General features: G+C 41.3%; 1 protein-coding gene across 2 annotated transcripts in view; it reads left to right on the top strand.

Annotated features, from left to right (window-relative positions):
- The window catches only part of PEPD (peptidase D), a 243,908-nt gene that overhangs the window by 47,193 nt on the left and 177,224 nt on the right, over nt 1–19,491 (top strand). For both annotated transcript variants that reach the window (XM_075073631.1, XM_075073630.1), the window contains one exon: nt 8,625–8,669. In XM_075073631.1, coding sequence (XP_074929732.1) covers nt 8,625–8,669 — 45 coding nt within the window. The remainder of the gene's footprint in view (nt 1–8,624; nt 8,670–19,491) is intronic.

Below are 19,491 nucleotides of genomic sequence, written 5' to 3'. Positions count from 1 at the left end.
TCTCAGGGCATTGGTGGGTGAACGGACAGGTGTTTGGGGGCAGCTGGTGGTGTAAGAAGCTGCGAGCTGGCAGAAGAGGGTTTTAGCATGACATTGGGGCACAAGGGAAAGAGCTTTGTGATGGGGGTGGGATGGCCGCACGGTAAGTGCTCTGCCTGCAATGGCACGATGTGACTGGATACAGGTCGTTTTGGTGCGCAAGGAGGCCTTATCAAGCTGCTTTGTGATTGTTCTTAAGCCACAGTTCCTTCTCCTGCTTTCTCTTTCCTTCTTCAGTGCTTTTTCCATTTTCTCTCTCAGTCCTGCAGCTTCTTACTCTCTCTGCGCAAACTGAGTCATAACTACTTTCACCATATCTTCTTTGCTTTTTCGGCTTTTCCTCAGGTTTTGTAGCTTTTCAGCAGTCTGGGATACGGCCACGCTCGATTTGTTAGCAGTAGTCAAGGACATCTGTTTTTAGAAAAAAGACAAACATATAAACATTTAAAACAGAGATGGCATGCCTTGTGTAATAATCATCAGTGAAGGAGTTACAGTCTCACTTTAGCATAATTTCCACATACCAAAACACAGACAAGAGCCACTAGCAGCAAAACATGTGAGTAAGGAATGATGCAGGATTAATAATCCTGTAAGCCATCTCGCTCCACAACTCACCTGGGAAGGGAACTGATTGATTCAGCTGCACTGGGATTTCGTGACATTGGGAACAGAGAGCTTGGGACCACACTGAACACCTCCCTACATTTTCCACAGATTAATCCTAAATATCTCACTGCTGCGGTTACCTGGAAGGCAAGGAGGTCTTCTACAGCAATGCGATTCCCCTGCCCCTATACAGCTTGCACTGTGTGCACGCATGGCTCCCCACGTCCCGCAGCACATGCGCACCTGTTAGCCTGACTGGGACAAGACCACAGTGTCCCCTATAAACTTGCCGCCACGCATTTGCCCCGCTCTGCAGAAAACTTTTGAAGCCGATTACCGAGCGATTACCCACATGATAACCATCAATCGGCTATCCACATCTAGCATGATGCATGCAGCCATAACCCCTCCTCCTCTCCCAAACTTTCATCCGGAAATAAACGCTGCTTACGCAGATCCGTCCTCTGTCTGCTTCTTCACCAACACGTTCCCAGCTTGCTGCGATCTGGCTAGCTTCCTGCTGGCTTGAGAAAGCTCCTGCTGGCATGCCTCCTGGGACTCGGGGTTCTCCCCCGACCCCAGGTATACCCTCGCTCTTCTGGTTTCCTCCCCCCACCTCCCTCTTCCTCTCGCCTGCTCTGAAATGTCCATTGTGGTCCTCGGATTGGCAGGGGGGTCACCCCCAAGTATCGCGTCCAGGTCCTTGTAAAAACGGCAGGTCGTGGGGGCAGCACCTGAGTGGCGGTTTCTCTCGTGGGCTTTGCAATAGGCACTCTGCAGCTCCTTTACTTTAACCCTGCACTGCATCGCGTCCCGGTCAAGGCCACTTTCCATCATGGCCTTTGATATCTGCCCATAGGTATCATAATTCCTATGGCTGGAGCGCAGCTGTGACTGCACAGCTTCCTCAACAAAAACAATGATGAGGTCCATCAACTTGCCATTGCTCCATGCTGGGGCTTGTTTGGAGCGTGGAGGCATGGTCACTGATTGATTGCACTCCACACCTGGCTGAGCAAACAGGAAGGGGATTTTTAAAATTCCTGGGGCATTTAAAGGGCGGGTCACCTGAGGCCAGGGCAGTAGAGTGCGAACTGATGAGCAGAGTGGCTGAACAGGTATTCTGGGATACCTCCTAATACTCTGGAGGCCAATTACAGCGCTTTTGGTGGCCACACTTGACGAGCAGCGCTGCAATCGTTATACCCCAAGCAGACCAGCTGTACAGCCAGCTCTGCAGCCAGGGAGTTGCAGCGCTGGATGTGCCTTGCAGATGTGGACAGTTACTAAGTTGCAGCACTGTAAACCCACCACCAGCGCTGCAACTCTCCAGTGGAGCCAAGCCCTCAGTTTTTCTTCTGATCGGTTTTGGTTCAAGCAGAGGCTGGGTGGTGGTGGTGGTGGTGGTCCTTCGTGAATCAGACAGGCTGGATGCTGCACCCTGGTTCCCCAAGAACACAGGGCTGACAGGTAACAGAAGATCTCTTATGAATGCTTTGTTTCTGTGTATAATAAAAATCTTGTTGCTGTGCTACGTTACTTCAGGCCTGATCTAAACGAGAGCCCAAAATAAGCAAACTTTCTCCTCGAGCTGATCTTGTACTGTATGTTCTCCAAGAGTATGTGGATTCTGTACAATGTGAGTGGAGTGATCTGTCTGAGATAGGAACTAGAGATCTCTCTATATATGTATAATTTAACAAGTCTTAGACCTCAAAGCAATTCTTCTCAGAAATACCATGCACAGGCTGTTTTGAAGCAATGGGATTTCTTATCTGTCTGAGGTAATGAAAGGTTGCTTTCTGCTGCAGTGTGTATAACTGTGTGGAGTTGCTACTACTGAGTAGTGCTCCAGACACATTCCATTATTAGTCTATACTGAAGTATGAATCTACCCCATTTGGCACGTGGCTTGTATTCTTTTACTCTTTGCATAGTGTGTGTCCTGAGGCACTCAAGGGGCCTAAATAATTGTTTATCACTGCCTTTGCTTCTTATGGTCAGGGCCGGCTCCAGGCACCGGCATTCCAAGCTGGTGCTTGGGGCGGCAATCTGCAAAGGGCTGCAGTCCCTGTTGTTTTGCCCCCAAGCAGCGCACTGAATTGCTGCCACGGACAGCAAGGGCAGTCTGTGTCCCTTAGGGCGGCAGGCGCTTTTCCGTGGTGGCGGCAATTCAGTGGCAGCTTCCACGTTTAGCTGTCCACGGCAGCTTCAGCTAAACATAGAAGCTTCCGCTGAATTGTTGCCACCGCGGAAACGCGCCTGCCGCCCTAAGGACACACGGATTGCCCTTGCTGTCCGTGGCAGCAATTCGGTGCGCTGCTTGGGGCGGTGAAAACTGTAGAGTCGGCCCTGCTTATGGTAATTACATCCCTTGGTTACTTCAATAGGACAACATCTGTACCTTTTCAGTAAAGACTTCTAGCTATTAAGTAGGCAGGTCTCTCTGTTGGAAAGCTCCGATAAGCTCATTCTTCTACAACCATAGGCACTAAGATACTCTTTTTGTTACTTCAGATAGATGTGAGTAATGCTTTTCAGACTGACTCTCTCTCTCATTCCTCCCCCTCCCACCACCCCATATAAAAGATTATTCACTGATTTTTGTTGAATATGCTGGAGATCTACTGCATCTCGCTTCTTTTGACAGATTTCATGCCGTCAGCTCTTAAACCACTTGGCATTGTACTTTTTCCCTTTATCTCCCTAATTTGTAGTTGTATCTTCTCAAGAGGCTGTCAGTTCTGTCATTACAAGTTGCTTAATTTCTTTGACCACAATAGACAGTCTTGCTATTAAGTGCTGCATACTAATTGAACTGTGGGAAAAATGAGCTTCCTAATGAAATCTATTCTATATGTAATCTCCTGCAACTGCAAAAAATATTTCTGTGCATTACTTTGATTTCTTTTGTAATAAACCTAAAACACCTTTAATTTTTTTACCCAAGTTCTTATTTCTCCAACTCCTTGCTTTATTAAAATGCTTGCCTGTATGTTTACATGAATTATGATGTCTCTAAATATGACTCAAGCTGGACTGTTCCACAGAAACTATACTCTCTCTCGCATAAATAGTATGCAGTCTTTTTAGCTCTTGCTATTCATAGATTATCTAGACTTTCTGGGCTATTTATGAAGATGTATATCATTCCCATATTCTTGATTCTCAATATTTTACAGACCTGGTGAAGATGAATTTGCTTTTCAGGACCCCTACTTGTTTTACTTAGTTCAATTTGTCTGTCTTCTCCTATGCTTGCTGTGCTCTGCAGAAGCTGCCTCTTACTTGCTCCAATAATGTTGCTTCCTTGCCTCACTTTTTCAACCTTGGAATGTCTCCTTGATCATTAATTATCTTAGCTATTTTATTAATTTCCCACTTCAGAGCAATTACCTTGTCTCCATTATGATCCCTGGGTTATTTCTACCTTGGCCGAAAGGCCAACCTTAGATTGCTTTTGTCCTGCCAGTGATGAGCAAGTTCACTTTTATGTATCTGCAGAAATGAGCTTCTAATAATGATTCACATTATCATTTCCTGTAGTATAGCCATCACTTGTACTCCTGTGTAACTTCAGACTGTATATTTTGAAGAACTAAAAAGCAGTTGGTATGTTAGCTGCAACTTGTAAAAGTACAGAATTGTTTGTTTTTGTAAATATTTCTGTTCACTAATGAATACTCATGCAGTATTAATTGTTTACAGTAGGAGACTGCTTAGAAAACCTGGTTCCTTTTCATGCTTCTGAAATTTACCTGATTTTTTGATCTTGGACAGGTAACATAGCCTCTGCCTGTTTTCCCATCTATAAAATAGGCACAATGATTTACCTGCCCCACATGACTGTAATGAAACATAATGCTTGTAAAATGCTTTCTTATCTTGAATATAAGCACTATAAAATAATATTCCTCGCACATCAGATTATGTGCATACAAACTACAGTATTGTGGTTTAACTTAAAAGGCATTGAATTGATCTTTTTTTTACTTACAGGACATATTGAAGTGTGATTTTTCCCGACCCCCCCCCCCTCAAAATTATTTGATGTAAGAGATTCAGTCATCTGCTTAAAAATTGTTGGAATGTTTGGCACTTTCAGAATATCACATGTTGGTCTGACAGCAAGACTAACCTTTAGATTACTCTGCAAGGTTCCTCTCTCTAATGCAGGCCTAGTAGATTTTGGGAAAGGGTTTGACATTTCGTAATAGGGAGGGAGGGAGAGAGCTTTGGTCTTGTGTCTTCAGTTGATACACTGACAAGTGTAAGATTTCTATAGTTTTTATCATAAATGCATAAAGAGTTTCTGATCAGCATGTTTTGTACACAGGAAAAGCGTTTATAGTGGCTGCTTATTCAGGATATGTATACTGACTTTTTGGAAATGCATACAATTGCCATGTTTATTAAAGAACAACTGGGCACAAAATTAATTCAATTTGAAGATGCAGTTAAATATATTATATCTTAGTTTTGTGTTGATTAATTAGGGATATTAACACATGTTACAGATTGTATAGCCATAGCAAAATGTCAGTTTTCCTTCTCCCTCCAGTCCACGTGTCAGATTTTTTAAGTGTTGTGAATTTGCAAATTGCAGTGAGATTTAGAATTGGATTGGTTTTTATGATCCTCTTAGCAGAAGGACAGCTGGGGGTTCATTTTTTAGAGAATAATTGTTTACTATCAAGCATAATCTAAACTTTTTAGAAGAATAACCAGGAATATTTATGTAATACTTTATATAAAATAATTTTGCTTCTCTGCTATTTGTGCATCCATGGTGATGACTACATGTTCTTCCCCTTAGGCTTATAACTTAACCAGTATCCTTTACAATGTAGCTTGTTCAGCTCCCTTATTGCTAATTAAAGTGAAATATAATTTGAGTAATTAGTATAGGTGCCCCTGCATCATAAGCAGGGATAGCCTGCAGCTTATTGCTTGTGTTGTGAACCTGTCGGCATTCACAAAGGATTGAGCCACGTCAGTTCTTAGCTGATAGATTTCCAACCATAAACTGTGTAGAATAGATGATGCTGTTCCCTATGATTGAGCCAGTGCCCCCCACCATTGTGTTCTAAATTGCTATCCTGTATTTAGTGCTGCAGATACCACAACGATCTCTTGCAGGTCATGTCTGCTCTTAAAACGCTGGATCACTTTAATGAAGATGCTCTACACCGATGGGAGAGATCTCTCCCTTTGGCGTAGTTAATCTGCCTCGCCAAGAGGTGATAGCTATGTTGGTGGGATAAGTTATCTTGCTGCCATAACTCTGTCTACATGGGGTGGAGGAGGGGAACAAGTGGGTGTGGTTTGGTTGGTATACCTATGTTGCTCAGGGCTGTGGATTTTTCACACCCCTGAGTGTTGTTGCTATACCGATATAGGTCTGTAGTGTAGACCGGACCTCAGATGAGAGATAAAATTCAAGCCTTGACTTGTGACCACTGGTCCCTTATTCATGCCATTCCTCTGTTATCTGGTTTTCCTCACATGCCTGCTGACTGCAGCTGGTATTTAGGTGCCATATCTTAGGTGAGTGCCTCAATGTAGTGCTCTGGTATAGGTACTCTTCTCTACAAAGATAGTTATTTCAACAAATCTATTCAGTCACTTATCTGCCTCTGGCTTTTTTCTTCTCAGTCCTAAGTAGCTCTTCTGAAAGGTTTATCTTTCTTTTTGTTTCATTCAGTCCTTTGCACTTGGCTGCCTTTTTTGAGTTTGATCTCTTGGTAGGTTGGTTTGAGTAATTTTGGATCCTTGTGTTTTTTATTAAAGTTATAAATTTAATAAGACAACCTCTGATTCACAGGAGAGACAGTATGTTGACTGACTAGATGTGTATTTTCATCTTTCCTCGGTGCTTGCCTTCCCTGTCCTTTATGGTCTCTTAACCTTTTCCCTCAGAAATTGTTGTTGTTTTTTTTCCCTACTCATAATGTCATTGGCTATTTTGTACTTGTCCATTAGAGAGACAAGGTGGATGAGGTAATATCTTTTATTGGACCAACTTCTGTTGGTGAGAGAGACAAGCTGGGGCCAGACCTGAAGAAGATCTCTTTGTAGCTCAAAAGTTTGTCTCTTTCATGAACAGAAATTCATCCAATACAAGATATTACTTCACTCACCTTGTCTCTTTAATATCGTGGAACCACATGGCTACAATGCTGTACTTGTCTATGTAAGTTTAAATAGAGCTGTTAGTGCAACTTTCTGCCTTGTTACAATATCTCCTTTTACTATTTTTCTTCATCAATCTGCTCTGAGTTTGCGTTTCATTTGTTGTATTGATGTTGCTTATGTCATATGCAGCTTATATCCTTTCATGTCTTGTTTCCTTTAATCTGTCTTTAGTGGCATGGTGGAATACTCTTCAGCTGGAGACAGAATTCAATCTTTTGTTTGTTGAACCTCTCTACATAAACTTTATTTCTTGTTCATCAGTTTTTCCTCTATGTAGATTTGTGTTTTACTGGCTCTTGCATCAAATGATTACCTCTTTAACAGAACTACTTTAACAGTAGCTATTGGGATAATGTTCAGATGTTGTTCTTGAAGAAAATAAAATGTTACTAGACTCTCTCATGTTTCCAAGTGACCAGTTGTTTTCCATGATGATGCAGAATGCTGAATTGTGGTTTTCATGTTGTGGGGGTGATCACTGGTGTCTAAATGAAGACCCTTAATATTGAATACTGTGCAACATGTACTTGTATTTGTTGAAGTCTGAGATAAGTTGGCATTTTCTGTCTCATGCTCTTGAAGTAGGAATACAAAGTCATGGACTCTCACATTTTTAGATTTTATAGGTTCATAAGCACATGTTGTAGAAATACTTTTGTTTGTTGTATTCATAGATTGATGGGTTATTGCTCTGCCATCTGAAGCCCTAGACAGTTAACTGTGACTTTGAACTAATCTTTTAAAAATTGGGTTGTGCTTTTTTTGGTGCCTTATGATATATAAAGAAGGCCTGAAAGGCACATACACACTTTTTATTTATTTATTTTTAAATACTTCAGAGGTGTGAGGAACTTCCAATCTGTTTTCTCTGGCTTCGCTGAAAGATATATTGGGGTGGGACATCCCGGGGCATTTTCATTGTGAGCTCTCACTCTAATTGAAGAGCTCATGGCACCAGATTGTCCTTTTATTCAAAATGTTAGTCATTGAAATGAAGTGGTAACAACAAAAACAAAGTTTTGAACAACTTAACTAAAAATCCCTTCTCCCTGCTTAATGTCTCAACCTTTACTCTGTTGGCTCTTGTAATATGAAATGATAGCAACTGCTGCAGTTATCAGTCTTTGACGTAGGCAACAAAGAGAGCCCCTCCTTCCACGCTGTCTTGAGAGGTGGTTGTGAGGAGTTGGAACCTTCACATTCTCTTTATGCATCATTGAGAAGCAAAAAGAGGACACGTCCTTTTTTATTTTTTCTCTGTGCAGTTCACCTTTTGACAAGTTTGTTTAATCTAAATATTATTTGATTTCCCCAAGATTTGAAACTGCTAAAGAACTTTAGAGATGAACATGAAACATTCACCATTTTAATTTTATTCATGTATTTGAGTGATTTAAAAATGGAAAATTATATTTTACTTATTTATAAAAAAGCCTCACTCCTACATAGGGACAACTAGCATGTATGCCCTCTGAGCCTGATCCTAAAACTGCTTTTAACTGGTTTTAATGTATACATATAATTAGTCTCATGGACTTCAGTGGGATTACTGACATGGGTTATAATAAGCACATGCATTTGCAAGATCGAGAGCCTAAATACGTTTTTAAAAATTATGATGCAGTACATTATTTGATAACTAAAACTGTACTAGTTATCATGTGTTCAGATGAGACATTATATAAAATACATTTTGGTATTGTGTTTAGAAAAATGCTGGCATCCGCAATTCATAGTATTGCTAGTTTTTAATTCTGGTATGTTGTTGGATTTTTTGTTAGATTTAATGTGAACAATAAAATTCTTCATCCTGAAATTGCGGAATGGTAAGTAGTTTATAACCTTTCTTTTCCTAAGCCTTTTTTTGTAACTTGTTTGTTTTATTACTTCGCCCAGGAGAATCTGGTAAATTCCTTATTGGATGTTTAACAGTAGACATTCCAACAGAAGCCTCTCTCTTTGCTGTTTGACAGTTTTTTATTCTTATGTTTCATGCTGGGAATGAAAACAACATGCAAAGATTCAGATTTTAGTTTGTTTTAAAAATCAACATTCTGTAACACCATAAGGAACAGAAAAGTTAAGTAACATTTAAAAGGAATAGGCAATATTACAATGAATACCAAAGGAGGTATTAATTTAATACTTGATATAAAGGATGCCATTTTATAAATGTTTTTTCTTCCTTTAGGATTTATTTTAATAGCATTATTCTAATGAATTCTTTTGTTGTTCATATATATGTCCTATGTAATTCTAGAGGAATTCCACCATAATCTATCAATATATTAACACCAACCTAAGATAAACCAAATGATAAGGTACTACAGAATATTAATGTTAATATTTCTTAATTTATTACAATATTAATTACAACACTTTGTAATATATGTAAGTTATATTAATATACTATTTTATCTTAGAAAGCTTTTGCCTTTTGGTACCCATGATTTCTCCATTTTAACAGTATCATTAACATTGTCCTAACAACCATTTTATAACTAAGGCTTTCTGTTTTTTCATTTAGCAAATTAACTGAAGAGACAGCAGAGTGGATTTTTGCTAATTAAATTTTTTTTAACTAAGTATTCTAAATGTATTATTCTGGAGCTGAGAAAACAAAACCTTACTTGCGACAGATAAGCTACTTGTTTTTCGGAACCTTTGAAAAATAAACAGAAAAAATACATACTGCATCCTAGGATTGCAGCTTGATGTATTACAGGCTACTATACATTACTCTTATTAATAACTTATGTTAATAATAAACATTACTCTAGTATTAGTAATCTTCTGTACAGAAGTCCATGTACTGAAAAGAAGTATAAAGTTGAAATTTGTCTTGAAGGCACCTGATGATTAACATATCAGAGTAATGGAAGCTTAATAAGCCAGATTCTTTGTTCTGTTGCATATCTGTTTCACTACTTTGGTGGTGATAATGTCTTAAAAGAAAAAAAAGGAACAAGTTTTAGATAAAATAAAGCTATCTAGATGTGCAGGAGCTGAGTTCCTCTTCTGCAGTTTCTGCACAACTTAGGAGAGGGAAAGTCTCTTGGTGCAGAAACCTGTGCTGGCTGCACACACACACAGAAGAAGGAAGTTCCCAAGACGAAACTTGAATAATTTAGAGTTAAGGTTTCTGAATTAAGTGCTTGATCCTGCTCTCTGTGACGTGCATAGAACACATGGGTAGTCACACTGAAATCAATGGAGCTACTCAAATACTGAAAATTAAGCATAAACTTAAGTGCCCTGTCATGATATAGACCCGTTCTGTGTGTTTATCACTAATAGTTATGGCACAAGATATATGGATTAATGAAGTTGAAGTTGAAAGAGTTTGTTATACATTTCAAGAAACTTGTTATAAGTTGTTGCTTTTAATTTTCCCCCTAATTTTTCTAGTATTTAAAAAAAGCTACAATCCGTCCCCAGTTCCCTTATCAAACTAGAATCTTGTTTGAAAAAAATTAAAAAGTTAAGTGTTGCCCCAGAGTGAGGTTGAACCCATGAATTCTATATGAACTAGCATTGTCCTAATCCCTGGTTTCACATTGGTATATTGATCTGGGGTTGAACATGGAGATTCAGGTAGTAACTGTTATACCTAGATTAGAGCAAACTGACTGGCTCCCATTATGTTAGTGTGACAGATATTGCAATCCCCTGTAATATTGTTGGGGACCATATTTTATTAAGTTTATGTATCATAGTAGGCCAAGGATTGTATGCAACTCCAGAGGGGAGGGTTACTACAACTCTTCTAGGAACCCAAAATAGTAGGGGGTGATTAAGGTGAATCACTTAGGTTGCGAAATCTTCATAGAGATACCACCCCCTGAGGAGGCTTGCATATACTGGTCCAAACTGGGTTTTCCATAGACCAACAGACCAAAAGAGGGATTTTGATATAAAAAGGCTGGGTTTAAATTTTCTCCTCCAGCAAATTGACAGGACCTTCAGTCAAAGGGGGGCCCCAACCTTGTGGAAGGGTTGGAAGGACTTTGGCCCACTAGGACCCCATAAGACTGTGTTTAAATCTGGTTATTGTTTTTGTTATGTTTCATCTGTAATGTTTTTTCCTTGAGAATAAATGTGCTTGTTTAGAAAGAGCTGTATGGTAATTTTGTAACTACTGGCAATACACTGTTCCTAGCACTCTGGGAGACTGATTTAATGGGGATATCACAGTGTAAACTGTGGAGACTTAAGGACTCAGAAGGACAATGAGCAGGTGATTTCAGGAGACCTGACACCTGACTGGGCATTCCCGGAGTGGGCAACAGAGGAGAGGATACAAGTGTAGTTACTCTGAAACTTTGACAGCTAGCACTTCAAAACACAAATGTCACTGACTGCATGTGAGTCAGGATTGGTAATATAGTACTGCAGTATTCCTTATATGAAGCAAAATTACTTAAAGCATTTTGAATGGGTACTTAGATAAGTCTGCTATTAAACTCCTTTTCCATTTTCTTGTCCATACAAATCTTGAGATTCAAAGATAATTTATGGGGCGAGAGAATTCATTTAGCAGTTCAGATAGCCTTGACAGGTACTCTGTTAGGATGGCTGGAAGTTTAGAATAGAGTTGTTGAATATGTTTAGATAATACTATGTTTTGCATGTGGTCACTTTCTATTGCATACAGTTTCTGATCCAGATGTCCTTTTAAATATTGCTCCACCAGTGATTTGTTCATCTTAATGGGTGAAAAATTATGGAGGTGCTCTTATAGCTCTTTAGTTAAAGTTGCATTGTGATTTCCACTTCAAGCAGGGCTAAATCCTTCAAAAATATATATTAGTCTCGCAGAAGCATTCAAAGTATCTCTGTTGCAACAAGATTGAGATCCTTGGATTTGGGGCATTGCACATGGGAGAGGAGGGACTCCCTTAAAGGAGCCTTCTAAAAATGGCCACCTTTGGAAGTTTACAGGAAGGAGTCTCATGATTCTGTGAGTCCGTGGCACTAAAGAATGCCAACAGGTGGCTGTCTGAAAAATTAGTACCCCTCTTCTGAGACTCCCAACTCAACAGCATCACATTTTTTAAAAGAACATTATTGCAATAGCATAAATCAAAGGGTATTTATTTTCCACCCTGGATGGTACTGGAATTTTTTGTTGGGAACTTCCGGTCCCTTATGCTATATTATGATACTCCAGAACAGCATTTAGGGGTCCTGTGATATGATCCACTGCCTACAGAGGGTCAAATACAGAAAGGAGGGAAGAATGAGTAGATAATGGTTGATGCTGGGAAAGCAGCTGATGATAGCCATCTGTGCTTCCATTCAGACATCTGTGAAAGTAATGCTTCCTTAACACCACTGCCCCAGTGTGACCCATTCCCTTGAATAATCCTGCTCTGGCAGAGGTGAGAAGCAGGACTCTATGCAACCAAGAACATGATCTTTGAGTAAGCTGGCTTAGCAGCAGAGATCAGGGCTACATTTCTGACCTCCCTGCAGGAGCTACTCTCTCACTTTCCTTGCCTGCTTCTTCTGACTATTTGTTACAAGTAAGAGGCAAGAAAAGAGAGACAGCTCTAGTTGTAGGTGGATTGAGTGGAGCTACAAACCCTACTCCTGAGCCAACTTATCCATCTGATGAAGACCCTGCTCTGGGTTGCAGGGGATACTGTGCTGAAGGAGATCAGCTTTCACTGACACCAAGCTTAGCCTTATCACTGAGCTCTCAGGATACTGGAGAAATAGGACAGCGGCACTCTGGAGGGCTCCAAGTAGTTCCTGGGCATATCTCAGACCCCTTCATCTTAGGGCCTCCATTCCACCCAGATACTCGATGTTCCCTGTATCTCTGCTCACCTTCCCTGTTTTGGGAATTGGTATTTATCCCTTAGGGGAGTAAGGGATAGAGGGACTTGAGGCTACAGTACGTGCAGGTGGGAGAGTCCAGGTGGATGGGGGATGTGAGGTGGAAGTGTAGGGGAGGAAATCAGAAGGAAAGCGTGAATTGCACTTGAAGAGGTTGGTGGAGCTAGCAGTGGTGCAGAAAGAATCTCCTTCCTATATCGTACTTGAATGCTAGAGAAGAACTCGGCCTTGTTCTTTCCCAATTTAAAAAATAGCACTTGGTAAGCTTTCTTGGGACACATAGCTCTTCAGAAAATGACCGCTACGGCAGAAGAGTTCAGGTTTTCTGTTCAGGTGTAATGGAGAGGAATTTGTAAAGGTTGGTGTGTTCTTCATAACTTGGAAGTGTCAAGCAAGTGTTTTTTTGGGGGTAAGGAGTCTACATGTTTGGGTGATATGGCATATGCACTAAGACTGCCTTAATTAAAGGTTTCCTTGGCTTTTTCAGTTTGTACCTAAGCAACATTAGGTGAAAAGCAATACATTTTTGGAATGAGGAATATATTTTTTTTAGAATATCAAATAGTTTGGGTCATTTGTATACTATTTCATGGCAGGGATGCACAAAAAGTCTTCTCCTTAAAGTTGAATTGATTATTTTGAGTTGTATTTTTCCGTTGACACATTTATTCTTTCACATTTTAGCAAAAGCTATAGCATTTTGTTTTCTGTTATATTTGTCGGAGAAATCCCATTTTATCATAATTGGCAACTAAAGGTTAAATGGCTGAGCCTTCTGAAGCAACAATAAATGTGAACTAGAGTCTCCCATTGTCCTAACACCCTGCTGGGACAAGGGTTCAGTACTGACAAGAGTGTATGATAAATTATGGGTCTGACGTCCCCCACACTCTTTAAGCCTTTGTTTTTCAAAGTTTTCTAATTAAACTGCTTTATCGTGCAATTTAAAAGATGAAACCTAAAAAGAACTTGACCTGAAAACTGAATGTATTTTGAATTTTTTTGCAATTATTGCAGAAGTTTTTTGTTTTAGATTATTCACATATCCAATACAATTTAAAACATATATTTTTATTGGATATGCAATATACTTTAAATATTGAAGTCTGTTCCCCCCGGAAAAACACAACACAGACACTGAACCAGTTTGACTTCGTATGTCAGTCAGAATGAAGTTTTCCTAAATTGCACAATGGGCTATTGTCAGTCTATAGTTCCATTGTCTGTCTACCATAATGCTGATCTCCACATCAGTCATTTTACTGAAATAGAAATAAAGTAATTGCAATGAAAAGTTGTCACTGGATAAATGTGTCCCAGTTGGAACATGACTACAAGCCACCCTTTTGCCTTGGCATTTATCTGACAGAAGCAGCTCATTACTCATAGACACTGTTCTATTTCATTGCTTTTGCTTCTTTAATTGAATAGAATCAAGCACTAAAATAACAATTGTTAAATAATGTTTTCAATAATTTTAGTATTTTAATAACGTAGTATATCTTAGAGGGGTTATCTGAACAATGTGGGAGAAGCATTTAGTAGTGTCTGAACATTCTGTTTATATGCTGTTTTTCACTAGCAGCTTTAGGAATGATGAACTTTTGAGTGCTTATGTATGGTCAGTTTCAAGTCTCTGTGTTTCTTGTATATTTTGAGGGACAGCTGCAACTTTTTTTCTTTGTTTGAGTGGATCCTGCTACAAATGAGAAAATTGCTATGTATCTAACTTTGCCACAAATTTTAAAACTGGGCATGAGTTTTGTGAGTGCATTTATATGTATATTTCATGTTTTCATTATTTCTGTAGAAAACCTGTAATACTTTGATGAATCAGTGCTTGGTCTGTAGAGTTATGCTTAAGATATCAAAGATCATTTTGTGTTCATTATACAACTTTCTCTTTCAAGCATGTATAACTTGTCCATTTAAAATCTTTGGGTAACTAAAAATAAATTGTATTGTTGGATAATTTACCAATAAGGTAAGTGGGCATAGGAAATCCTGTAATTTTAGCACTTTTACACAATAGGCATATAGTTTAAGGAAAGATTCAGGATGTGCAGAAGTGAATTAGCAATCAGGGAATGGGTATGAATCATAGGATTTTGGAATTACAGGAGGTAGGCAATACAGAGCCCTTGTTGAAGGGGAAAAAGGTGACCAAGAAAATGCAAACGAGGTTGTTTAATAATATTAAGTTACTGTTTTTGTGAAAACAGTAAAAGGATTACTTTGTTTGATAGTTTAAAACAGATAGTAGATCAGATTCTTCTTCTTTGAATGCTTTCTCATGTCAGTTCTATTCTAGATGTGTGTGTGTGTGCGCTCATGCACAGTCGTTGAAGATTTTTGCCTAGTGGTATCCATAGGGCTGGCTGTGGCACCCCGTTGAGTGTTGCGCTAATGCCCTGGTATGTTAAGTGCCACCAGCCCTATGCCCTCTCAGTTCCTTCTTATCGCCCATGACAGTTAGTCAGAGTGCCTTGTCTTGCATTGCAAGAGCATTAGTGGTTCTTTACAACTCATTGTCTATCTTCTTTGTATATGGTTAATTAGCCATTGAGTTAAGTGTTAGGTTTGTTTGGTAGTTAGAGTCCCGGCTGGGACTTCACCCTGGAGTGGGGCATGCCCCATTCCCCCAGCTTCAAACCATGCTTGTTATGCAACAGGGTGTTCTCCAAGCTCACGGACACAAAGCTCCATGGCCTTAAAGACTCTGGTGCCACCCTTCACTCCTTGGGCTGGGCCTTCATACCCCTGAGCTGTTCTGTCTTCCGTCTCCTCCGCCTCCCGAGTTTAGGTCCTGGGGGACTCCCTGGCTGAATACCTACAGGAAAAAGGACAGAGACAAGGAGTTTAAGCGTTGACACCGGTCGTCTTCCCATTCATCTGCTCGGCCTGGCACTTCCAGTAACCAAGGAAGCTAGAAACAGGCATTTTGAGGGTACACTCAAGGACGGCGTCCAGTCATATCCCAGGATCCACCCTCATACTCTTTCCTCAACCACCTGTGCCACTTCCAGTCGGCCTGGTCATGACTGACCTTGGACCATTGGGTGCTTAACATAATATCTTCAGGTTACACCCTGCAGTTCGTGGTTGACCCTCCCTCCCATCTTCCTTCCTTGTCACTCTTCAGGGGCCTTTCTTAAAAGAACCTTCTGCACCTGGGGGCAGTGGAGGAGGTCCCTCAAGACATGAAAGGGAAAGGTTTCTACTCCCAAAAGCAAAAGGGGTCCTCAGACCCATTCTGGACCTGTGTCACTTCAACAAGTCTCTCAAGAAGTTGAAGTTTCATATGGTCTCCCTGGCCTCCATCATCTGCTCCCTGGATCTGGGAGACTCGTGTGCCGGCCTCGACTTGAAGGACACATATTTCCATATTTTCCCAAGACACAGACGCTTCCTTCATTTTTGTTTGGCCAGTGCCATTTCCGGTTCACTTTGCTGCCCTTCAGTCTCTTTTCAGCCCTGAGAGTATTCACAAAGTGCATAAAGAGAGTGGCCACTTACCTGAGGAATTGAGGTGTTCAAATTTACCCATACCTCAATGACTGGCTAATAAATAGCTGGTCCCAGGATCAGGTACGTCGTCATCTTGATCTGGTTTGCTCCACCTGCCACAACCTGGGGCTATTAATAAATGAGAAAAAATCAACTTTAATTCCAGTGCAGTGCATAGAGTTCATTGGCGTGGTCCTTGATTCTACTCAGGTCAGAGCCTTCCTCTCTGAGACTCGGTTCCAAGCCATGGTGGACCTGATCTCAGACATGCAAGTCCACTATCTCACCACCGCTCACACTTGCCTGCAGTTGTTGGGCCACGTGGCAGCCTGCACTTACGTGGTCTGGCACGTGCGGCTCCACTTTAGGCCCCTGAAGGCGTGGCTAGCATCAGTCTACATCCCCAATAGAGAGATCATGGACCATGTAGTCAGGATCCCGGACCATGTACTGTCATCACTCACACAATGGCAGAATCTTCCATCAGTGTTGAAGGAAATTCCCTTCATGGCTCCGTCCCCATCGGTGACCCATCATCTTTGATGCCTTGGACCTGGGGTGGGGGTAGGGAGCCTACCTGGGTGATCTCAGCATGCAAGGTCATTGGTCTAGTCATGATCACTCCCTACACGTTAATGTCAGGGAGCTCAGAGCAGTTTACTTGGCCTGCCAAGCCTTTCTACTTCACATAAAAAGCAGGGTGGTTCAGGTCCTGACAGACAGTACAGCAGCTATATTCTATATCAACAAGCAAGGTGGAGCCAGATCATCTGCCCTTTTGCCAAGAAGCCCTCGGGCTTTGGGGCTTCTGTGTACAACACAACATCCATGTCATAGCCGCACACCTCTCTGGGGCCAGGAACACTTTGGCAGATTGCCTCAGCAAGACCTTTTTGTCTCACCATGAGTGGTCCCTCCATCCAGAAGTGTTCAGCCTTGTCTTCCAGAGGTGGGGGACTCCTCAGGAGGATCTGCTGACATCCAGGCAGAACAGAAAGTGCCATGTTTTCTGCTCGATTCAGGGGATTGACAGAGGCTCACTGTCAGATGCTTTTCTGCTCCTGTGGTTGGGAGCTCTAATGTACATCTTCCCTCCAGTGCTGTTAATTCAGAGTCCTCATGAAGATCAAGCAGGACAGGGCAACGATGATCCTCCTAGCACTGGCTCATCCACACTAGCACTGGTTCAGCACACTGCTAGACCTCTCAGTGGCTCCTCCGTTCCAGCTACTGCTGGCCAGACCTGCTCTCCCAAAACCATGGTAGTCTTCTGCATCCGAATCTGATGGTGCTACACCTGGCAGCTTGGATGCCGCATGATTAAATGCGGAGGAGCAGGAGTGCTCAGCTGGTGTCCAACAGGTCCTGTTGGGCAGCAGAAAGCCCTCCACCAGAGTAACTTACCTGGCCAAATGGAAGTGGTTTGCTTGTTGGTCCTCAGATAAAGGCATTTGGCCCAAGCAGGCCTTGCTGCAATTAATCCTGGACTACCTTCTGCATCTCAAGCACCACAGTCCGTCCCTTTCATCTGTTAAGGTCCACTTGGCCACTATCTCAGCTTTCCATTCACCACTCGAAGATAGGTTGATTTTTCACCCAGTATGTGACAGCCAGGTTCCTCAAGGGCCTCGAGCACCTCTACATGCAAGTCAGGGACCTCGTCCCGCTGTGGGACCTGAATCTTGTGCTGTTACAGCTCATGGGAACCCCTTTTGAGTCTCTGGCTTCCTGTTCTCTCCTCCTTTCCTGGAAGGTCATGTTCTTGGTTTCAATAACATCTCTGAGTCTCTGAGATTAGGGTGCTTACCTCGGAACATCTCTTTACAGTCTTTTACAAAGACAAGGTCCAGCTGTGACCACACCCGGCTTTCTTGCCTAAGGTGATCTCAGTTTCATAAAGGCCAGGACATTTACTTACCTGTCTTTTTTCCAAAGCTGCATAATTGAAGGAGGAGCATAGGTTGCATTTCCCAGACGTCAGGAGGGCGCTAACTTCCTACCTTGAAAAAACCAAGCCAACAGGATAAAAGGTCATCCAGTGTCTGCTCAAAGAATTTCTTCTTGGATCACTGCCTGTATTTGCTGCTGCTACAATCAGGCAAAGGCGCCCCCTCCAGCGTTCGTAACCGCCCATTCAACCACAGTGTAAGCCTCGGGCAGCTTTCCTACCCCAAGAGCCTATCCAGGACATCTGTAGGGCAGCCACCTGGTCATCCATCCACACATTCATGTCCCATTACACACTTACCCAGCAGGCCTGGGATGATGCTGGCTTCAGTAGAACAGTGCTGCAAGCCGCAAGACCTTGAATTCTGAGCCCACTTCTGAGGATACTGCTTGTGAGTCACCTAGAATAAGCAAACATTAAAAGAAGAAAAAATGGTAACCTACCTTTTCGTAATTGTTGTTCTTCGAGATGTGTTCTCATGTCCATTCCATTACTTGCCTTCCTGCCCCTTCTGTCGGAGTTGCCAGCAGCAAGGAACCGAGAGGGCGTAGGACCAGCAGTGCCTAATATACCAGCACATGAGTGCAGCGCTCAAGGGGGCGCCACAGCCGAGCATACGGATACCACTAAGGCAAAAATCTCCAATGACTATGCACGGAACACACACACCTAGAATGGAATGAACGTGAGCAACACATCTCGAAGAACATCGGATGTGAAAAGGTAGGTAACAATTTTTTACTCTGTTTTTCTTACTCAGCTTTTTTTCATTGCTTTAATGAAAGGATTTCCATAGCATGGTAGTTTGCATTAATTTATTCTTCTAACAGAATTATTAAAATAAAATAAATTGTAACCTTAAATTCGTAAAATCCAGTAAATTAAGATTTAGGGTTGTCCCAGATCTTTAATGCTTCTCCTTAGCACACCACTGGATATGGGAATTTTTATTGCAAGATTACATAATCCCTTACAATTATGGACTAATTTTCAAAGTTACAAATATTTCATACACAGTTTATTGTATCAGATAATGCACGTAAATAGATTTGAAGAGTCTAGAGTTTAAATTTTCCTTGAAGTTCTTAACACTTATTTGAACTGAATCCTAGAGAGAGAACTTAATGGACATAAATATAACAACTACTGTGGAAAAAGTGGCTTTTGAAAATTAAATGTATAAAGTAACATTAGAATCTTGAAAGGATCAAGGCAACTCAGTTCTGTGTGATTTTTGTTGCTTATCTAGAGCCTCCATATACAGGCCAGTTGTAAATTGGTAGCACTTGCCCAAAATGCAAGACTTAAGATGAAGTGAACAAAGAGTGAGTTGTGCACACAGTTCAAAAAGA

The sequence above is a fragment of the Chelonoidis abingdonii genome, chromosome 19, assembly GCF_003597395.2.
Source record: "Chelonoidis abingdonii isolate Lonesome George chromosome 19, CheloAbing_2.0, whole genome shotgun sequence".
Lineage (NCBI taxonomy): Eukaryota > Metazoa > Chordata > Testudines > Testudinidae > Chelonoidis > Chelonoidis abingdonii.
The sequence above is the reverse complement of the archived record's forward strand: the minus strand, read 5'-3'. Positions and strand labels throughout refer to the sequence as shown.